The sequence below is a fragment of the Pteropus medius genome, unplaced genomic scaffold, assembly GCF_902729225.1.
Source record: "Pteropus medius unplaced genomic scaffold, Ma_sr-lr_union100, whole genome shotgun sequence".
Lineage (NCBI taxonomy): Eukaryota > Metazoa > Chordata > Mammalia > Chiroptera > Pteropodidae > Pteropus > Pteropus medius.
The window spans coordinates 23,899,042-23,917,618 of record NW_024349803.1 but is presented as its reverse complement, the minus strand read 5'-3'; the positions used below and the strand labels follow the sequence as shown (position 1 = coordinate 23,917,618).

The following is an 18,577-nucleotide window of genomic DNA, read 5'->3' as shown; positions in this document are numbered from 1 at the left end:
ATATTGTCTGCCAGTGAGGAGATAGTAGCAATGTCACTATGGGGTGGGGGTGGGGAAATGCAGCACAACCTCCTAATCAATTCCCCCAGAGAAGGGGCCAGCCAGAGGGGGTGAGCGTCCAGCACTCACAGCAGCCGAGGCCAGGACAAAGAGACCGGGGAGGTACCCACCCCCCACCTTCCCCACAGGGGACGAGTAACTGTGCCAGACCAAGATACTTGGTGACTTCGTCCAGCTGACCTGGGTCTTAAAAGAGCACCTGATTTTGAAATGTGACAAACTGTCTCTCCAAGAGCAAGGGGCGTCTTCCCCGGGGTCTTTGGAGTGTGGCCTGACTTTGCCAGGATCACGTAGTGGAACAGAGTAGCTTTGCCCTGAGATTTCTGTTCAGTGGCTCCGTGTCATAGGGACCGTGGGGTGGAGGACATCTGACCCTGGCAGGACACTCAGCTACCATTAAGGGCCAATTAAAGTGAGGTGCAGGCTTGGGCGATTGTCTGGTTAGTTTGGCATTTATCCAGATGGTTGGCTCGTGAGTTGGAACAACATCAGGGCTACAGTTATTTCACAGGGATGCTCATCTGTCATTTCTCAGCCACCTCGTTGGGCCAGATTACGACATCATCGGATGTGCTGAGTGTGATCAGCAGCCAGTGAGGGGACAAACGTCTTTCTCACAAACGCCATCGTCTAGGCAGGAGCCTTACTTAAGTCGCCGTGAGCGGGAACTCTGTGCCTGGATCTCAGACTCGAGCTGGGTGTCTTCAGCAGGGTCGCAGGCCTTCAGTCACCAGTAGAGTGAGGGCTCGCCTGCTCCCCTCCCCCTCAAAACTCAAAGATCCATGGGAAAGCTCCTCGTAGCCCGTCAGAGTTTCCTGCTGCCGGTAGCTGGTATCCATACCGGAAACGCATCATGTAGCAGCCACAAAACACACACGCACACAAAGACACACACTAAGTCACACACACTCACACTCACACACACGTTTCCCCAGTTCTCGAATTTTGCCGCTGATTATAATCACATGGGCGCCTTGCAGGACGCCGGTGCCACACCCTTCTCCCTACCGGCTGCTCCGGTCTCTGGGCCCCGGACACCAGCATCCGTCTTCGCAGCCGCCCAGGTGTGACCCCACCGAGCAGAACAGCGCAGGCTGGGAACTACCGCTCCAATCAATTGGTCAGGTCGGAAGGCCCTCGAGTGTCCCTAAGGGGTTGCTCCTCCAGCCTGGCCGAGCACAGGTCGGGAGCCCCGCCCCCACGGTTCCGGCCGGGGCATTCTGGGCCAGTGACGGACAGTGTTCGGAAAGGGCCCCTGCTCCAAGACCACCCTGCGAGAACCTGTCCTGAAACAGGAAGTCGAGGCTGCGCGGGGCTTGGCCTTTGTCTTAGTTGAGTACAGCCTGCCCACAGTGAGGCTTCGGATCGGGATCAGAAGAGGCGTGCCAGGCTCGGGGACCGCGGCCCTGGCCGAAGGACCCGCCCCAGAGAGATGGTGAGCTGGACCAGGCTCCCAGGGGGTCTTCATGGGCCACCGTGTGAGGTCTGGGCTGAGGTGTGGCTTGGCGGGGCTCTGGGCGTCAAGCCAACGGGGTGGGGGGAGATGTCGAAATCTTAGGGATAAACATAATGACAGCTCCTTACATCAGTGTCCCCCCAGAGCAAGCCCCGCAGTGAGTTAGAGTTTAACATGGCGCTCAAGAAGGCGGCCCCGAGCGTCAATGCCATATGCGGCCTTACGGCCGAAGACTCTGCGCCTCCCGCGGCGGGGCTCGAAAGCACGATCCATGCCAAAGCCCGTCCCGCACCCGAGGGCGTTTCCACTGCACACTCCGTTAAAGGCGGGGCCGGGAGGAAATTCTGTCTTCTAGCAAAATTGTGTTTTTCTTTTATCAGCCAGTAAGAAATGTGCTCCTCTCCGTCCCTCTGCCCACCGTGCAGACCTGTGCGCTTTGACGTCCAAAAGTTCGTGGCTCATGGTTGCACTCAGTCTAGTAAAACTGTTTCCTCCCCTCCCTGCGCTGGTTTCAGCCTAAGAAAAATATATTATTACTGTGTATCTTTTACCAGCATCCTCGCCAGTCTCTGAATTAGTGAATAAATATATGAAACGAAGTAACCGGTTTTCCCCTTTCACTACGTTCTGGTGACAAGTCGACTCATTTGACTCATTTTTATAGCCGAAGGCGCTTTAGCATCTGCATTCAAGAGTTAGCGTCAGTTTCCAGCTCTAACTAAGGCTTGTGCAGTTTACTTGGAGATCTCTTCAAACTCAGATTCTGACTCCAGGTTTGGGGTGGAGCCAGAAATTCTGAGGGTCGGGCAAGGTCCCAGGTGATCACCGGCGCTCCAGCTGTGCCAATCACACTTTCCGTGGCGAAAGTCGTCAGCTGCAGATTCGCAGGTCTCTCTCGTGGCGGGGAGAGCTGAGAAGCGGATACAGTTAACAGGCTCCTCCAGCTGAGGCGTATGAGCAGTTAGGTTTGGGTGCCGCGGATCTAGGATCTTCTTTGCGGGTCCTCTCGCTCCCCAAGCTCACGTCGTCACAGTGGAGCCGTTTTCTAAGCTGTGAAGTCGAGTAGGGGTTTGGGGGAGGGGTCTGGGGGTTTGAGCGCCCGGCCCCCGCTCTGCCTGTGTCTCGTCGTTGAACTGGTATTGACAGAGCCTGTGTCAGCCACAGAGCCCGTTCCCACCGGAAGCAGAGCATTTGCAGCGACAGCATCTGAGCTTAATCTCCCCCACCGACGCCCCCACTGGGCACAGACAGCGGCTCTTCTAGGCTCCTGATGACGTCCGTGTGTACTTAATGCAGAGCAGGTCGCTTTCAATGAAGCCTGGGGAATGTGGTTGAAATGAGCAAAGGGGCGACGTGTGTGTTCTCTTTGCACGTCGGACGGCTTCGCCGCGTGCCTCGTGAGGGACGGCGGCAAGCAGATGTCACCGCTGGGCCGCATGCGCATTGTTCACCCACACTGCGGTGTTTCTCTCCAGACCGTGCATCCAGAGCAGGGCGTAACCGAAGCCCTCCAGCCGCCTAGTGCCTGGGTCACAAAGCCTCGGGGAGCAGATCCTGTGAGGATGATGAACCGAGCAAAAGAGTCGGAAGGGAGTCGAAGCTCCCTTTTCCTCGGCGTGGGGTTGTTTGGCTGGGGGCACCTGGGGAGGAGGGAGGAGAAGCTCGTATGGCCTCAGAGACGGGCATGGATCTGGGGGCCTTCGGGTCCTGCTCCCTTCTGCTAAGCACGTGTTTGGAGGGTGGGCGCAGGCAGGGCTGGAGCCAGTGCATCCTGGCAGGAGCCCGGTCTGCGCACCCTAACACGGCGGTTGAGGATAAGTAAACGGCATTCAGTGACTTCTTGTTGGTAGCTTGAAATGGGCCTCAATGGGAGCATTTACACCACAGAAGTTGATAAGCATTAAAAACCAAGTTGTTTGGGGTTTCGTTAGTTATTAAACATGTACAGTCCCACCAGGCAAGCGGCTTCAGGGTAAACAGCCCAGATTGTGTCCCTTGGGTAATTCTGTCTCATTAGAGTGAAGTCCTCCTCCAGAGAGGACGGGGTACTCAGACGGGGAAGTTCAAGAAGCCTTGTACGCGCCCACTCGGCGGGAGAAAGGGGGTGTGCTGCGCAGGCAAAGCATTGTGGGAGGGGACTTTGCTGCCTTGAATTCCCGAGTCCTCTCCCACCACCTACGTGAACTCACAAATGTCAATTAAACATCTCCTGTATGCAGAGCACTGCGCTAGCTCCAGGGGCTACACAGACCCAGAACGTAGTTTACACCTTCTAGAGACCGATGAACGAGTAGTGGCTAAAAACAAGGGCCCCACGTCCTCACCGCCGGCAGAGAGAGCTCCAGGATTCTCTCTGCTACAGCCTGAGGCTCCTGTTCCCTCCGCAAGTGACTCTCTCTCCTGACAAAGTTACCCCATGAACCCTGGCATCGCAGTGCCACCCCCTGCCCATCTGACCAAGGACACTAACTTCCGTGAGTGTTTAGGACGGTGTACCAAATATAACGGGATATCACCATTTTGGAATGACATAAGGTCACTGTGCTTACAGGTGTTTTAAAATGCGTAGCCTCATTTTCTGTGTATTGATAGGGTAGCCCAACGGGATGAGCAGGGGGTCAGCAGCTCAAGCCCCACCTAACGCATTACATAAAAATGATTTTCATCAACACGCTAATTGCTGCGTAAGAAACGATGTCCCGAAATGACTTTAAAACGGTTTTCCTGGAATAGGCAGAAAAGTTTTCAGCCGTGTCCACACAATTAATTTTTGGCTTTTCAACCCTTTTATGAAAAGCAAAAGGGCAACGTGTGACCACCAGAGATGGTGCTGCGAGATCTTGAGCTGGTCCCAGGGCTCAGGCGTTTGTCAGTGGCCGCCGTGCCCGAGCAGCGACATTCAGGACGAATGTCTCGTCTGGACCGGGATGGGCGAGATACTAGGTCCGGCAGGAAGGAGGGACGGAGCATCACTGCACCAGGATATTATGCTGAGCGAAAAAAAAGAAAAAGCAAACCTCCAGCTGGTCCTGTACTGTGTCCTCCGCATACAGCGCGTTCTCCAAAGGCTGCACTGTACGGGCGGAGACAGGCTGGGCGGCCCCAGAGACGATGTGGCCACGAGGGTCACCTGGTCTCGGTGGAAGGGCCCAGCGTCTCGATTTCATCCGAGGCAGGTGTCCGTCTGCGATGGAACAGCGAGAGCTGTGCGCGCCCGAGGCAGCGACCTGCGGTCCGTGTTTCGAGGCGGCGCTCTTCTCGCGCAGGATGCGACCTTTGGGAGAAGCTGCGCGGAGGATGCACTGGGCCTCTCTGCGTTGTCTCTGCAGCTGGCTGTGGATCTGTAATTATTTAAAAATAAAAAAGGGTTTTGTTTCATTTTTTTCACGCAAAGATGTACTTTTGGGCGCCGAGGAGTTTTGCAGGATAAAGTCCCCTCGTGATGGCAGCGGTGGGGGCGACGGTAGTAGAAATCGCAGACGGGAGCATCGGGTCTGAAGCACGTACTCTGGGCCAGTACTGGGCTAAGGACTTCACGTCCAGTCCCCGTATTACGTCACATTCAGAACCACCCTGCGGTGGTTCTGATACTATGGCTTGTTTCCTTATAACTTCCCGACGGGACGGGAGCTGCGGGAACAGGGCTGTTCAGTGAGAGAGGCCAAGACAGGGGGGGTTTGCAGTTTTGCTCAGCGTCTCCGTGTGAATGTCGCCCCCGATCAGAGGGGGCTAATTTCGAATTTGACATGGGACCTAGAAAGAAAATTTCCGCTGTACCCAGACTTCCAGTGGTCTCCCCAGAGAGCCAGCAGAAGCTCGGGGTTTTAAAATCTGATACAAGCGTCACCTCCTCGGTGGCGGAAGTATCTGAATGAATGCATCCTCCTAGGTGTATGTTTAGGGAACTAGGAGGTAACAGGCAACGATCATAGATAAAGGTTAACATAACAGGAAATTCTGAATTTCTAAAACAGCCAGCCTTAATAGTCTCCAACAACTGGCGATGTTCCCGGTGATGTTTCTTTAGACTAACCAATGGACCCGATATGCTTAACTATGCTTTCCTCTTAAATAATAGCATAAAACTTCCCGGATGGGACTGCCACTGCGGATCCAGGGAGGAAGTCACCATCCGTACTGTCTCTTGAGAAACGATACTAAGGCACAAAACTTTGGCCGTCAGGGATTCTGCCAGCCACTTAAAATACTCTTGACGCGTGACCAAGAGTCATGTCATTAAGTGCAAACCAACAGGTGAGAATTGCAGAGAGGGCTTCTCTCAGCCAGGAGCACGTCACCGACAGCGTAAAATCGATGTATTAAAGGTCACTGATCAACACTCCCAAGTAGCCTTTCTCACGTGGGAAAGGTCCTATGGTGTGAATTGTTCCAATACTGGGGGCACAGTGCCCCCCTAGTCGTTCACATAAGAAACACCACCTCCAAGTGCATCGGGGTGAGCCGACGAGGCGCCCTGTGTCCGAGCTGCTCGCAGACTCCAGCGGGTAGTTCAACAACCGGCCTATCTTTTCTGAACTATTAGGAATTTTGTCAGGTTTCACCTTCGGTGTGTGCTAACTTTTTAAGTGCCAGCAAAGGTTGGGTTCTAATGGTGCCCTGCTGGGGACCTCCCCCAGAACTCGCTGTGAATGTCACATTCACAAGGCTCCTTCCACGTTTCCCACAAGCCGCTCCGGGGCCGGTGTTTGGGAAACAGAATCATCGTGGGGTCCAGGCAGGGAGAAGCGTCATCCCACAAGATTAAGGGCATTTCAGGTGCGGCAGATGGTCACAAAGTGGCAGAATGTGAAGAAAGCCACTAATGGGCCACGCGTTCAAAACCCGGTGGAATTCGGACCATTTTGCCTTCGAAGACACTGCAGCGTTGGGTGGCAACTGGTCGGTTCGCAGGGTAAGATAACACCAAGTTATTAAGCAAATTAAATAAACAGGGAAAAGATTTGAATGTGTAATTCCATCTTTATTAGTGAAAGGTATTCAAAGCCAGTCTCATCTCTAGAATGCGCAAAAGATAAAGTGCACGTAAATGCTGCAGGAGAATGCTTTGGAAATGGGGACGTGTGTTTTCCGCCTTCTGGGTGGCTGACACGACGCTATTTCAAATCCCATAAAAGCAATATGTAGTTTTCGACAAATATATCCTTGTGTTCTGCAGTTTGATTTATGTAAACTCATTTCAGATGCAACTGCGGAATCCTTCCTGAGCAGATGAGAAAAATGTCGGCCTGAAGTGAAGAAAATATATGTGTGTGGAGAGAGATAGTTTTAAGAAAGGAGTTTTATATGATAAAGATTTGTAACTCTATTTCACACACACAAAAATCCTTTTAAAAAAAACTTCTAGAGTTGATTTTTTTTTTTTTACATTAATGTGTCAATTCAGGCATTTACCTAAAATGAGAACGAGTCTGTTTTGTCACAGGAAACTTTCCACCTTGCGAGTTAGCAGAGATGGGTCGGTACCTCGGGGAACAGCGTCAGCATAACATGGGTGCCCGCGTTGGTCATGTGCTTCCAGCTGCAGCCAGCAGACACGGGGCCCCCTAACTCACCAACACGGCCAGCAAAGCCGAAACACACCGGCCAGGGTCCCCACCGGCCACGGTCCCCACCGGCCAGGGTCCCCACCGGCCACGGTCCCCACCGGCTACCATCTTCCCCTCGGGTCCGTTTGGCCGTGAACTCTAACAGCGCCCTGCCCACAGTGTTTCTCCCAGTCTGTGAGCCGTTTCCGTGTCCTCCACAGGTCACCGACCTCGACTCTTCCTTCTTCCAAACACTGCGTGCACACGCACGAACACATGCATGCACACGCACGAACACATGCATGCACACACACGCACTCATGCATGCACACACACACACTCATGCAAGCCCTGCATTTTTGTGGTATGTAACAGGAATTCCCCTTGCCTCTTTAACCATGGTAACAGATTTTCCAGGACGATCGTTTCTGTTAGCGATCTCTTTACGTAAATATTGAGTAGGTCTGTCCTGACCCCGTCTTCTCTATAACCCTGTAACTTTTATTATGTGATTGGCAGATCATCCCAGGAACGTATTTGTCCCATAATAGCGCAAGCGTCTATACTTGCACTGTACTTATCAACGGCACCCGCAGAATAACCCCAATGTAGCGACACCCTCACGAATCCTAGGTACACAGAAGGAGGCACCCATTGCCTACTGATTCGCTTACCTAATTTCCCCTTCGCAAAGTAAAACCAGCCCCGTGTGTGCATTGCATCGCCCGCTAACAAGCAACCCTCCTATCTTTATCTCCTTTAAGTGCTTCCACAGCGAAAGTACTTAATAAAGATTTAATTTGCTTCCGCTGCAGCTTGTTGTGTTTGCTTTTTAATTATTACCCTGTGGTCTGGGTCCTTGTAAGAAATCGACCCTTGTCTCCCTACCCATAGACAGGCGCTCGCTCTCTCCCTCTCTCTCTCTCACCAGCTCTATGGTTAATATTTAAATGTGATACTCAACATGGTCTGAAATCTTAAATTCCATCAGGACAAACCGTAGGGAGTCGGGGATTTTAAATACGGTAGCATTCGCATTCTGAGGCTCGAATCTCTGCTTGTGGCAGGCCCCAGAACGCACTCATTCATTTAACTCAGAAGAAAAAGGGAGAGTTTTCAGAAAGCCCGCTCTGATATGTATCTTTTGTTTTAGAAAAGAAATAATTCTATGCTATTATTTCCACAACACTGTATATTTGGTGTCGGCACGAGTGGATTTTTTAGAATGCTGGCGGTGAGCTTGGAGTAGTTTATGGGGAGCGAGTCCCCAGTTTCTTGTGTGCGAGCCTCGCCTCGCATGAGGCAGCCGCGGTGGAAAGCCGAACAAAGCCGTGGCTGTTCAGGAGACGCTCCGAGGCTGATGACAGGGACGTCTCAGCACGTCCTCTGACGGCGACGCGTACGGAGCGCTGTGGGACAGAGGGGACACATTCACCTGCGCCATCCGAAAAATGCCTCACGGGTTTTCCTGTTTCGTCTTCCCATTCCGATCGTGTGTTACATGCCACTAAGTCGGCTCCGACTCCTGGCGACCTTATAAATGAGTGGCGTCCGTGGCGTCCTGTCCTGCTCACTCCTGCAGACTCCCGCGTGGAAATCCGTCCATCCAGCTCTTCCTCTTTCCCTCCTGCTTTCTACTTTTCGCAGCATTATTGTCTTTTCCGAGGAACCCTGCCTCCTCGTGATACGCCCGAGAGGGACAGTGTTGTCATTTCGGCCTCCAGTGAGGTTTCAGGCGTGATTTGCTCTGGGACCCATGAGTTTTTGTTCGCTTGAGCGTGAAATTTTTTAAAGAAGCCCTCAGTAGGGTGATGGAATGTTCCATACCTTGGTCTTCATGGTGGAGCACACCAAATTCATCACGCTGTATACTTACACCTGGTGCATTTTACCGCGTATAAATGACACCTCAAATTTTAACAAATCTATCCAAACTTAGGGTGCTTCTCCCTTTACCTTAGAAAACATTTAACTTCCTCCCTTTGATGCCCCGGCACATTACAGAAAGAAATCTCCCAAAATAATTATTTTCTATCTTCTCTTCCAGCTGTGGGTCCGGATTTTTCCAGAACGCTCTTAAAAAAAGTAACTCTCGTCAAAGTGGGAGGTGAAGTGGTCATTGAGTGCAAGCCCAAAGCTTCTCCAAAACCTGTGTACACCTGGAAGAAAGGAAGAGACAGAGTGAGAGCAAATGAAAGGTACCGTCCTGAAATAGCCTTAGTATTTGAGGAACCTGGAATAACTCATTGGTCTGTTATTAATGGCTCTAGACTGAGACATTCACTCTCTGCTATTTATGGACTAAATGTTAGTCAAAGCACTGACGCTTTGGAAGAGGGCGGTAAATTAGCTGGTCTTTATCATTCTTCTTGATGTTAAGATTCTGCAAACCCCTCGCTGCAAGGACAGATCACGTGACCCTGGCGGAGGTTGCCGGAGTTGCCCAAAGATAGGCGGCCGAAAGTATCTTTCGTAATTTTAGCCTAAAATTTATTTGTAGAGTTGCCCACTTTTCTCCATCCTAATGCCTTCTTTTTTTTTTTTTTTGCATAAAGGAATAAATTCAGTTCTTCTTCGCTATGATAACCCCTCAAATATTTGGTAATGGCTCTCCTGTCTCTCATTTATCTCCTTTTTGGAAGCAAAACATCTCTAATTTCAAAACCTGTTCTGCAAATGACATGATTTTATTCACATCTTTTTGAAACAAGTTGTTTTTTTCTTATCGGTATCTAAGCTCTTCCCCTGTGTATTTCTTATTATACTTGAATTACGTCGGTTAGAATGCATGTTGTTTGTTGTATTTATATAGCTTGTTTGAGGTTTCAGGTCAGATCGTGCCAAATAGCAGGTATCGCTAAGACTTTCTTAGCTGTCACCCTTCTGAAAGGCCCCCCACCCCTTTCTGTAATCTACTCAGTCTGTCAGAAATGGTAATTATGCACGAGTCTGTGTCACCCGTAACATTTACCAGCTGTATACATGATGACTTTAATCAACGCTAAAGGTCAAGTACTCAAGACTGCTACGGGGAAGCCTGTAAAAACGTGTGCGCACCTACCCTCTACCCCGTACCCCTTTGGATTTGCATATGCAAATTAGAGCATTGTGCTGACGGTGTTGCCTTATGAACGCTTTTGCGAACACACCCGATACGGTTTACGAGCGGTGTATTCACACACATACTGAATTCGTAATACACATTCCTTCCCGATTTCTGTCATATCGAGAAAGCGGTTGTAGTTCACTAAATATTGGCATGACGTTCACATTTGAAGCTAAACCTGAAACTTGAGAGCACAGTTTCTTATTTTGCAGCCTTCGGCATCAAAACGATTCTCTTCCCGTTTTACCTCTGTGTTCCCAGAATGTGATATGCAACATTATCTTTGATAGTTATGTATTTACTTTGATGGGTATTAAAACATAATCAAAATATAATTAGCATGGACCACGTATTGCTTAGAATAAGGCTGTATTTTTAAAAGGTTTAATTTAAGAATGATATAAAGGACAAGTATTTTAAAAATAATGTGGATCATAGACAAGCCAACCAGACTGAATGAGTGAAGTTAGGGCAGCGTGTTAGATCCATCTAGAAGAGGTCACGCTTTGCTCCCGTAACCGACACCCCACAGTGGCTTAAAGCAGCAGAGGGCCATTCCCCCTTCACCCTGCATGCCCGTCATGGGTCTGCTGGTGGCTTTGTCTCCCTCTGAAGCCAAGGCTGGGGGAGCTGCAGATAGAAAAGAGGGTGGCTGCACACCCACGGGCTCTTAAAGCTCTGGCCCACTGTGGGACACGTCGCTCACCCTTGTGTGTCATCAGCCCAAACCAGTCACATGGCTCTGCCCAAGTTCAACCCAGCAGAGAAATACAATCTCACTCTGTGCCTGGAGGAAAAGAGGCAAGCTAACGTTCGAACAGCATCGATGACTGTTACCGCCGCTGTAACTTAACGCTTGTTACAAGCTGATTAAATTACCTTGGGGAGAATGCTGTGTCGATAGCAAGGATTGAACTTGAGAAGTGAATTTCATTGACGCTTCTACCACTCGACTAACCACAAAGCCCGTCTCTCTCCACCTTCTGTTCTTCCTACTTCTCATCTGATCAATCTGTTCGGATCTTGCTTCACCACTTCTACGGCACTCAAGATAGATTGAAACCGAGAAAACTCCCCATCCTGACCCGAGTCTTGCGGTTCATCGGCTCCACCTCCAAGGTCACTGGGCAGGACCCAAACTGTCAGTCCCAGCACTTCGTCCCGCACCTGGCTGCTGCGTTCACACAGCCCCTGCCCTCCGCCTCTCTCCAAATGCGTCAGGCAGAGACGCATGTGGGAACGTCAGCGAACCTCCAAGCCAGCCAGGTGTAATGTCAAGAGGAAAGGTGAGGATGTCAGCGTGCACCCTTCCCCAGGGAACAGCTGCCACTCCAGTCGAGCACGTGGCCACCACGTGGAGACGTGGGTCAAATGCCTTCCTAGCTTCCCATTTTTAAAGAGAAACTAGAAATACGGACTTTTATTTGAACTATCTTAACTTTTAAATGTCAGCGACTAATTTTTTTTTTTATTTTAAAGTTAGTAGAAAAGGGGCCACGCCTCTATGGACCAACTGTACTTCATGGGCCACTGGGTTTTAACTTCTGAGAAATACACAAACTCAATATGGACCATCTCAGAATTTTGGAAAAGGGTGAAACATAGCCAAGATTTTACTGTTAGTTCCTCATCTGCAGAGAAGAAATTCTGCCGTTTTTCTCTTTTTCTCCGATCAAGGAGAAACATAATTAAGTGGATAAGTGAGCAAAAGCAATCACACGTAGAAATCCTGAGCAGAAATATTTAGAATTCCTATTTTAGGGGGATCATCATGGTTAGAAGAACGCAAAAGGCAGAACGAGCAGTGGTTCCTAAGGCACTGACTTGAAATGTGGAATCTTAAGACTCAAGCGCCACGTTTTCAACATTCGAATAAAGAATTATTGATCTCTTAGGTACAGAAGAGCGGTACAAACAAAGTTTTGGTGAAACAAAATTCTGCGGTCTGTGGAGGATGCCTTGAAAGACTTTGCCAAACGCTGCTTACTAAGTGATACTCGATTTCCGATTTAACTAACCAGCCGATTACAGATGGGTTTACAATAAACGTATAAGGAGTAACATTAAACTAGTTTAAAAGCTTTTATCTTATTTAATGATATGATGATATTATGGTTATCTTGGCGAATACAGATTCGGAAACTTAATGTTAACATGTGAACTATTTAAAAAATATGTTCGTATGTACAGATTTTGGTTTCTCAAGCCTTTACAAAGATAATTCGTATTCACGCCGGCCTTATCGATATTAAGCCAAGCATCTAAATGAAAGAATTCATCTTGAATTTTTGTAGCTTTGTCGTCGTCTGAGTAGCGTATCCAAACGCGTAAAACACGTCTTGTTTCCTCGTCCACCGATGCAGCGATCGGAGCATCTGCAATGTCAGACGTTTAAAACACAGACAGCCCGTCACAAAGCCCAAGCGCTTTAGTTCCCAGGAGAGGCCTCGAAGCAATAAAATCATTTGGATTAATTGAGCAATTAAGCCGACTTCGCTGAATAAGGCTGATAATTTTGTTTACTTTTAGTTTCTAAACAGAAGGCGCTCCAGGCGGATGAGAGGGAAGCTGAGCCATTAGAAACAAAGCATCAAAGTCCAGAAAGCGCAGGAGCCATTCATAAAAGCCCAGAGTCATAGAATCGTTTCAAGCCACAAAACCACTTAGCAACCGGAATGGACTCTTCTGGTTCCAAGTGACAGAAACCGGCTTCCGTACCAAGCGGACCTCCTGCGCTGCGCCTCTGAGGAGGGCAGGGGTGGCTTCTGCCCTGGGATGGGACGGGGCTCCGGTGCTCGCACAGTGGCCTCGGGATTCTGTGTCACGATCTGTCTCTCGCCGGCGTTTTTTCTGTGTCGACTCGGTCTCCGGAAGCGTTCTGCACCCCCAACAGCAGGGTCGCTGCCGGCACCCCATACTTACTGTCTTTTCTAAGCTCTCACCACAGTTCAAGAAGAGACACTCACGGCATCGAATAAACCCGCCTTGCTCAGTGTCCTTCCCTGAGCCAGTCACACTCAAGGGGGATCAGAGGCCCTGAGTGGGACATGAGTCACCAAGCCCAGCCCCCGTCCCAGGGCAGGAATCCCCAGAATGGCTGGACCCGTGTCCCTCCCTGGTGGCTTCTAAGATGGAGACCTAACTCACTGTTACATTATTTCTTCAAAACCCACGTCCTTGTGACTTCCGCTCCGTGCTTTCTGCTTTGCTTTCTGAAGTTACAGGAATAAAGCTTAGTCTTCTCCACTGTCATCTTTCCCTTTCTACATCAGCGAGGCTGGTCTTATGTCTTGCAATTCTTCTCCAAGCCCGGTATCCCTGACAGTCTTCCTATGACATTATTTGACATCCTTTTACTGTCCTGATCGTTTTTTCCATGTCTTTCTGAAAGCCAAAATTAAATTCTGTCACCCAGAATTAAAGGGAATATTAATAAGTGAATAAAGAGCTTTATTTCTCTCTGTAGCCACGGATGATAATTATCGTTACATTGTATCTCTAAAGAGGACAAATTGTCTTCAGTGAGTTTAGATCACTAAGGTAGTGAATGTACCGTACGTCAGAGAAACACCACCCGCTCCCAAGGGTTTTTTTTTTTTTTTAAGTAACTCAGTGCTTAAAGAGGTAAATCTAGTTGTCTGGAAAATTTACTGAAATGAAATATTTTACTTCTCATCGAAGCTGAAGAAATGAACAAAATGTCAGTCTAGTTAACATGTGTAAATAATGACTTCTTAGTCTTCCTCATGCTTGAGAATGTCTCTCCTCCCTTTCAGACGTTAGGCTAATACATCATGTCAAGCTAATGGATAATAACCGAGTTCGCATGTGCCACTGAGTGTTTCCGAGAAGCATCTCAAACCTCCAGCCTGCGTGTCACAGCCGTGGTTCCAGAGCGGCGTGGCCGTCCTGTCAAACGAGCCAACTCCAGTTTCATTCGATGACCAAAGCGTTCCTCGGGCGCTTGCCCCATGCGGGCCCTCTGCTTGGCCCTGGGCGTGGAGGGGGAGGCAACATAAACCCAGCCCCCGAGATGCTCACAGACCAGTGCAGGGGCCCAGGGACAAACGAACAGTATGAGTTTTTCAGTATTCCTAGGGCATGTGTTATAAAGGTGATATATGGAGAGGGAACATTGAAACATGTGGGCCAACGACAATTGGAGAGGCCTTGGATTGTGTGTCTGCGGAGGTCAGACTTGAACTAGAAGGCCCCGGGGGAACTGGCAGATGTTTTGCCAGGATGTGGAGGAAGAGTCGAGTCGAGGTCGGAGCGGCCAAGAGGCCAAGGGCAGGTCCCGGAAGTCAAGGGCAGGAGCAGCATTAGGTAAAGGAGGGGAGACGCTACGCGGGCTGTTGAAGGTCAGAATTTAAAAGACTCAACGACATTGTAAGTAGAAGGATTCGAAAGCGAAGGAGGGAAAGTAAAGGAGGAAGTGAGTCCTGGGGCTCCAAGTTGAGCACAGGTGCGCCGGCGGGTGCGGTGCCGAAGCTGGAACAAGCGTGGGGGGCAAATAGGTCAATGTTAACGTGCTGCGTTCGCGGTGCCCCCCGCTCACGGGGTTCCCGTCCGCGCGCCGCCCCCTCGCGGAGCCTTTCCCGCCGGACCCCTTCCGATTCCCAAACGCCCGTCTCCTCCCCCGCCTTCCATCTCCCATGGTTCGTTTCCACCTAACATGCCACGTATGACGCTGTCCTTATCTGTCCTCCCTCCTCGATCAGAATGCGACCTCCATGCACAAAATCTGTAAAAGCGTGTGCGCGGTGTGAGTCTGTGGTGTGGTGTGTGTGTATAGTCTGCGTGGTGTGTGTGTGTGTGAATCTGTGTGTGATGCATGTGAGTCTGTGGTGTGTGTTAGTGAATGCCCAACAGGAAAACTGAACATGAGTCTGAGGTCAGACCTTCCTTCCTTCCTCCTCCTCCTCCCTTCTTTCAACAGTTATATATTTTATATTTATGCCTAGGGTCATTTTGCTGACGATCATTTCAGCTCGCTATGCCATGGGTGTCTGAGCACACCAGTCCCCCAGCTCCTGGTACTTACTGGGCCTAAAATACCATAGATACTCGATACGTTTGTATGACGTGAATGGCTCGACCAGCCAGGCCCTCTGATCCTCGGAGGGGATTGGTAGAGAAGGCAATGGTGGGATTTTTAAGTGGAAGGAACCCCAAGAATGAAGCCTACGCCGAAGGGCAGAGCAGAGGAATGTTGAGGTGGGGGCGGGGACAGGTGGGGGGCAAAGTGCCGAACGGGGAACTGCACCTTCCTGGGAACAGAGAGAGATGGGGAGAATTTGGGGCATGTGACTCCACACTTGCTTTTGAATCGTTTCCCTTCCTTGATTGATTGAGTTCGGTGTGTGTACACAGGTAGCAGGGGCATACTGCTGTGACTTCCTGGGCTCCGCTCTGCTCTGACTTCCTGGGAACCCCTGGGCCCCCCTCTGCTGTGACTTTCTGGGCCTCTGTGCTGTGACTTCCTGGGTCCCCTCTAGAAAATCACGACCCTTCCAGGGTCAATGTCTCCCCACCCCCAGAGCAGAGACCCAGAGGTAGTTCCCACATCCGGGTCTGCAGCCTTTGCTGAGCTGGCTGAAGCAGGATCGAAAGAGGTTTATTGAAAACGCAGAACCCCACCCGCCATGCCAGAGACCCCTCCTCGGGGATTCTGAGCTGAGACCCAGGAATCTGAATTTGTTCGTAACCTTCCCAGATGTGTCTGATGCAAAGCCAGATGGGACAGCATATTAGTGGCTTCCTGTAGACGCGAGGACAGACAGCCCGTCACACGACAGGACCCTGAGCCTGTCCTGCACTGCCCTGCGGTCCTGCCTGCCCGCTCACTCACTCGCTCCTTCTGGACCCTGTGGACCTCCCTCCTGTCAGCTCTTCAGACGGCCTCATCCCTCCTGCCACAAAGCCTTCCCTCCACGTGACACGCTCTCACCCAGCCAGGACCTGACGGACGACAGTCCACGGGCCAAATCCAGCCGCCACCGGTGTTTGCTCAGCCTGCAGGCTGAGAACGGTCTCACGTATTTAAATGGTAGGAAACAAATCAAAAGGAAACTAGCATTTTGTGACACATGAAAATTAGATGGAATTCGGACTTCCGCGTGCACGAACGAAGTTCTGCCGGGCACGGCTGTGCTCATTCATCTGTGCGTGGTCTGCGTCTGCTCTGGCACACTCGCGGGGCAGGGCCGAGTCGTGGCGACAGAGACCACTGGCCCTTTACAGAAGGAGTTTGCAAACTCCCGATCCAAGTCACGCATGCTTCTGGAAAGGGAGGATTTAAACATCTTCCCTGTCATCTGACCAGCTGTTCGCTTGCCCTTCTTTTTTATTTCAATGCTACTTTGCTTTGTTATACCTTTTACTTGCCCCTCGATTAAACTGTCACTTCTACTGGGCCCATCCCATGCCAAGTAGAGAGGAAGTAAATTTGGTTGGAAGCCTGAATGCCACCCCCCACTGTCCCCAGAGCTGTGGGTCCCGACTTTTGCTCGGGGGGACGTCTTTTCATGGCCCCAGAGCCTTGAACTCCCTGGGAACCAGAGAACAGGGAGCATCAATGGTAAAGACACAGAGGGTGAGGGGTGGCGGGGTGGGAGGCAAGTACCCACCGGATCCTCTCCCCGAAATTTCTGGAAAACCAGCAAAACAGTGCCATCCTGGTGAATCTTCATCCCTAGTTGAGAATCCGTGGTTTACACTGGCCATTTTAAATTCATTTTAACTTCACGATTATAAAAATTATAAAAGTCTAGTTCGGTTGAAGAAGCAAAGAGTAGATAGAAATCGCAAGACTTTCTTCAGGGGGTTTACAAAATTCAGCTGTCGCGACAGTTTGGGCACACGTGAAACAATTCGTCCACCACCAGTGAAGTATGAATTAACACGACAAGGTCCCAACGGGAGCGTAGGGAGCACGCAGGGAAGAGACGCTCGGCGTCGGGCTGGCGCGGCCACAACGGGCTTCCAACTGGACGTGAGTCACGTGGAGAGAGGTGCAGAGAGGTGACGGCCGTCCATGCCGGAGCTCGTGGACGTGCCGGATTGCGGGAAGTGCGGGGACGGGAGCCGGGCCAGGAGGGGGGCTGGGCATCTGCAGGGCGTAGACAGAAGGATGAGGAGACGCTGCGGGTTTTCTAATGGGCGACGATTAATAGGAATAATGTCGACAGATATAAAAGAAGAGAGACAGAGACTCTGCGTCGGCTTCGCTGTGAAGAAGCTCGGAAATCTCCAGCCATCAGGATGAAATAAGGCTTTGGCTCCTTGTCGGTCACAGGTGCGTTCATGAATCACCCTTGGGCTTTGGCGGTCCTTGGGCTCAGGATCCCGATTATTACTTTGGCTCTTTTCCTTGTTTTTCGGTTACCTCGTGGTCATCGTTTTTATCCCACTTGTTAATAAAACAACAATAATAATAACACCCAGCTTTTTCAGTCCTTACTAAGCCCTCTGCTAAATGTGTCACGTGCGTTCATCTCAGAAAGACATTTGGAGATCAATTCTATTATTAACCCCGCCTTTTAGCTAAGGACACCTAGGCCTGAAGCTGGCATTTGCTCTCCTACCGGCGCCAAGCTGGTTGGTGTCCGAGCCTCGGTTCCCATCCGGGTCTCGCCTGCTGCACGCCCGAGCCGGCTCCGCTCACAGGAGGAGGACGCGTCAGCCGCTGCTCTCCACGACAAAGCGAACGCAGCATCCGGTGATACCTCGGTACGTTAGGAGTGAATCAGTGAGATGTGGCAGGTGCCTCTGACACGGATAAGGGGAGGGACGGAAGCGCGTGGACTGCCACGCGTTCCGTAGTTTCGATAGTGAACGTGCAGCTGCCAGGTCCACAGCTGTGTCATTTCCTATGGGGGTTGGGGGGGGTGACTTCAGGGCTGGGCTGAGCCACCTAAGCCCCTTGGAGAAGAGGGACATTAAGTCCTTGAACTACTTCGGCACCGCCTTTGTTCAGAGAAAATAGCTCTGTGTCAGCCAATGGGTTTGAGCGACCATGAAAATAGTCCAAACAGAGTGGCACGTCATTAAGAGCCATTAGAACCGAAGTGGTGTGACCGAGCCTCAGAACCAGACCGGCAGTGTCGGGGTCTTCTCAGCAGAGACAAAGCGGGTCTTTGGGTTTTCTCCTCACTCTGCCATCCCTGGAAATAGAACCTGCCAGACCGCTTAGATGTGCGGATGCCGTGTAAATATTGAAGGTCTGCGTTTGACCCTGTATTTCTGTGGCATAGATTCATCCTTATATCTCAGTCGCAGAGATGCCAGAGTTAATGAGATCTCTGCTAGTTAATATCCGTCATGGTGTTTCTAAATCCCTTTTGCCAAATGATATAATTAGAGCAACACTTGGCTCGCCACATAATCACAGCATATGGCACCTAGAGG

At 50.5% G+C, this 18,577-nt stretch overlaps 1 protein-coding gene across 1 annotated transcript in view; it reads left to right on the top strand.

Annotated features, from left to right (window-relative positions):
* CNTN4 (contactin 4) overlaps positions 1–18,577 on the top strand; it is a 741,173-nt gene that overhangs the window by 616,128 nt on the left and 106,468 nt on the right. Inside the window, exon 13 of the mRNA XM_039837970.1 lies at positions 9,110–9,260. Coding sequence (XP_039693904.1) covers positions 9,110–9,260 — 151 coding nt within the window. The remainder of the gene's footprint in view (positions 1–9,109; positions 9,261–18,577) is intronic.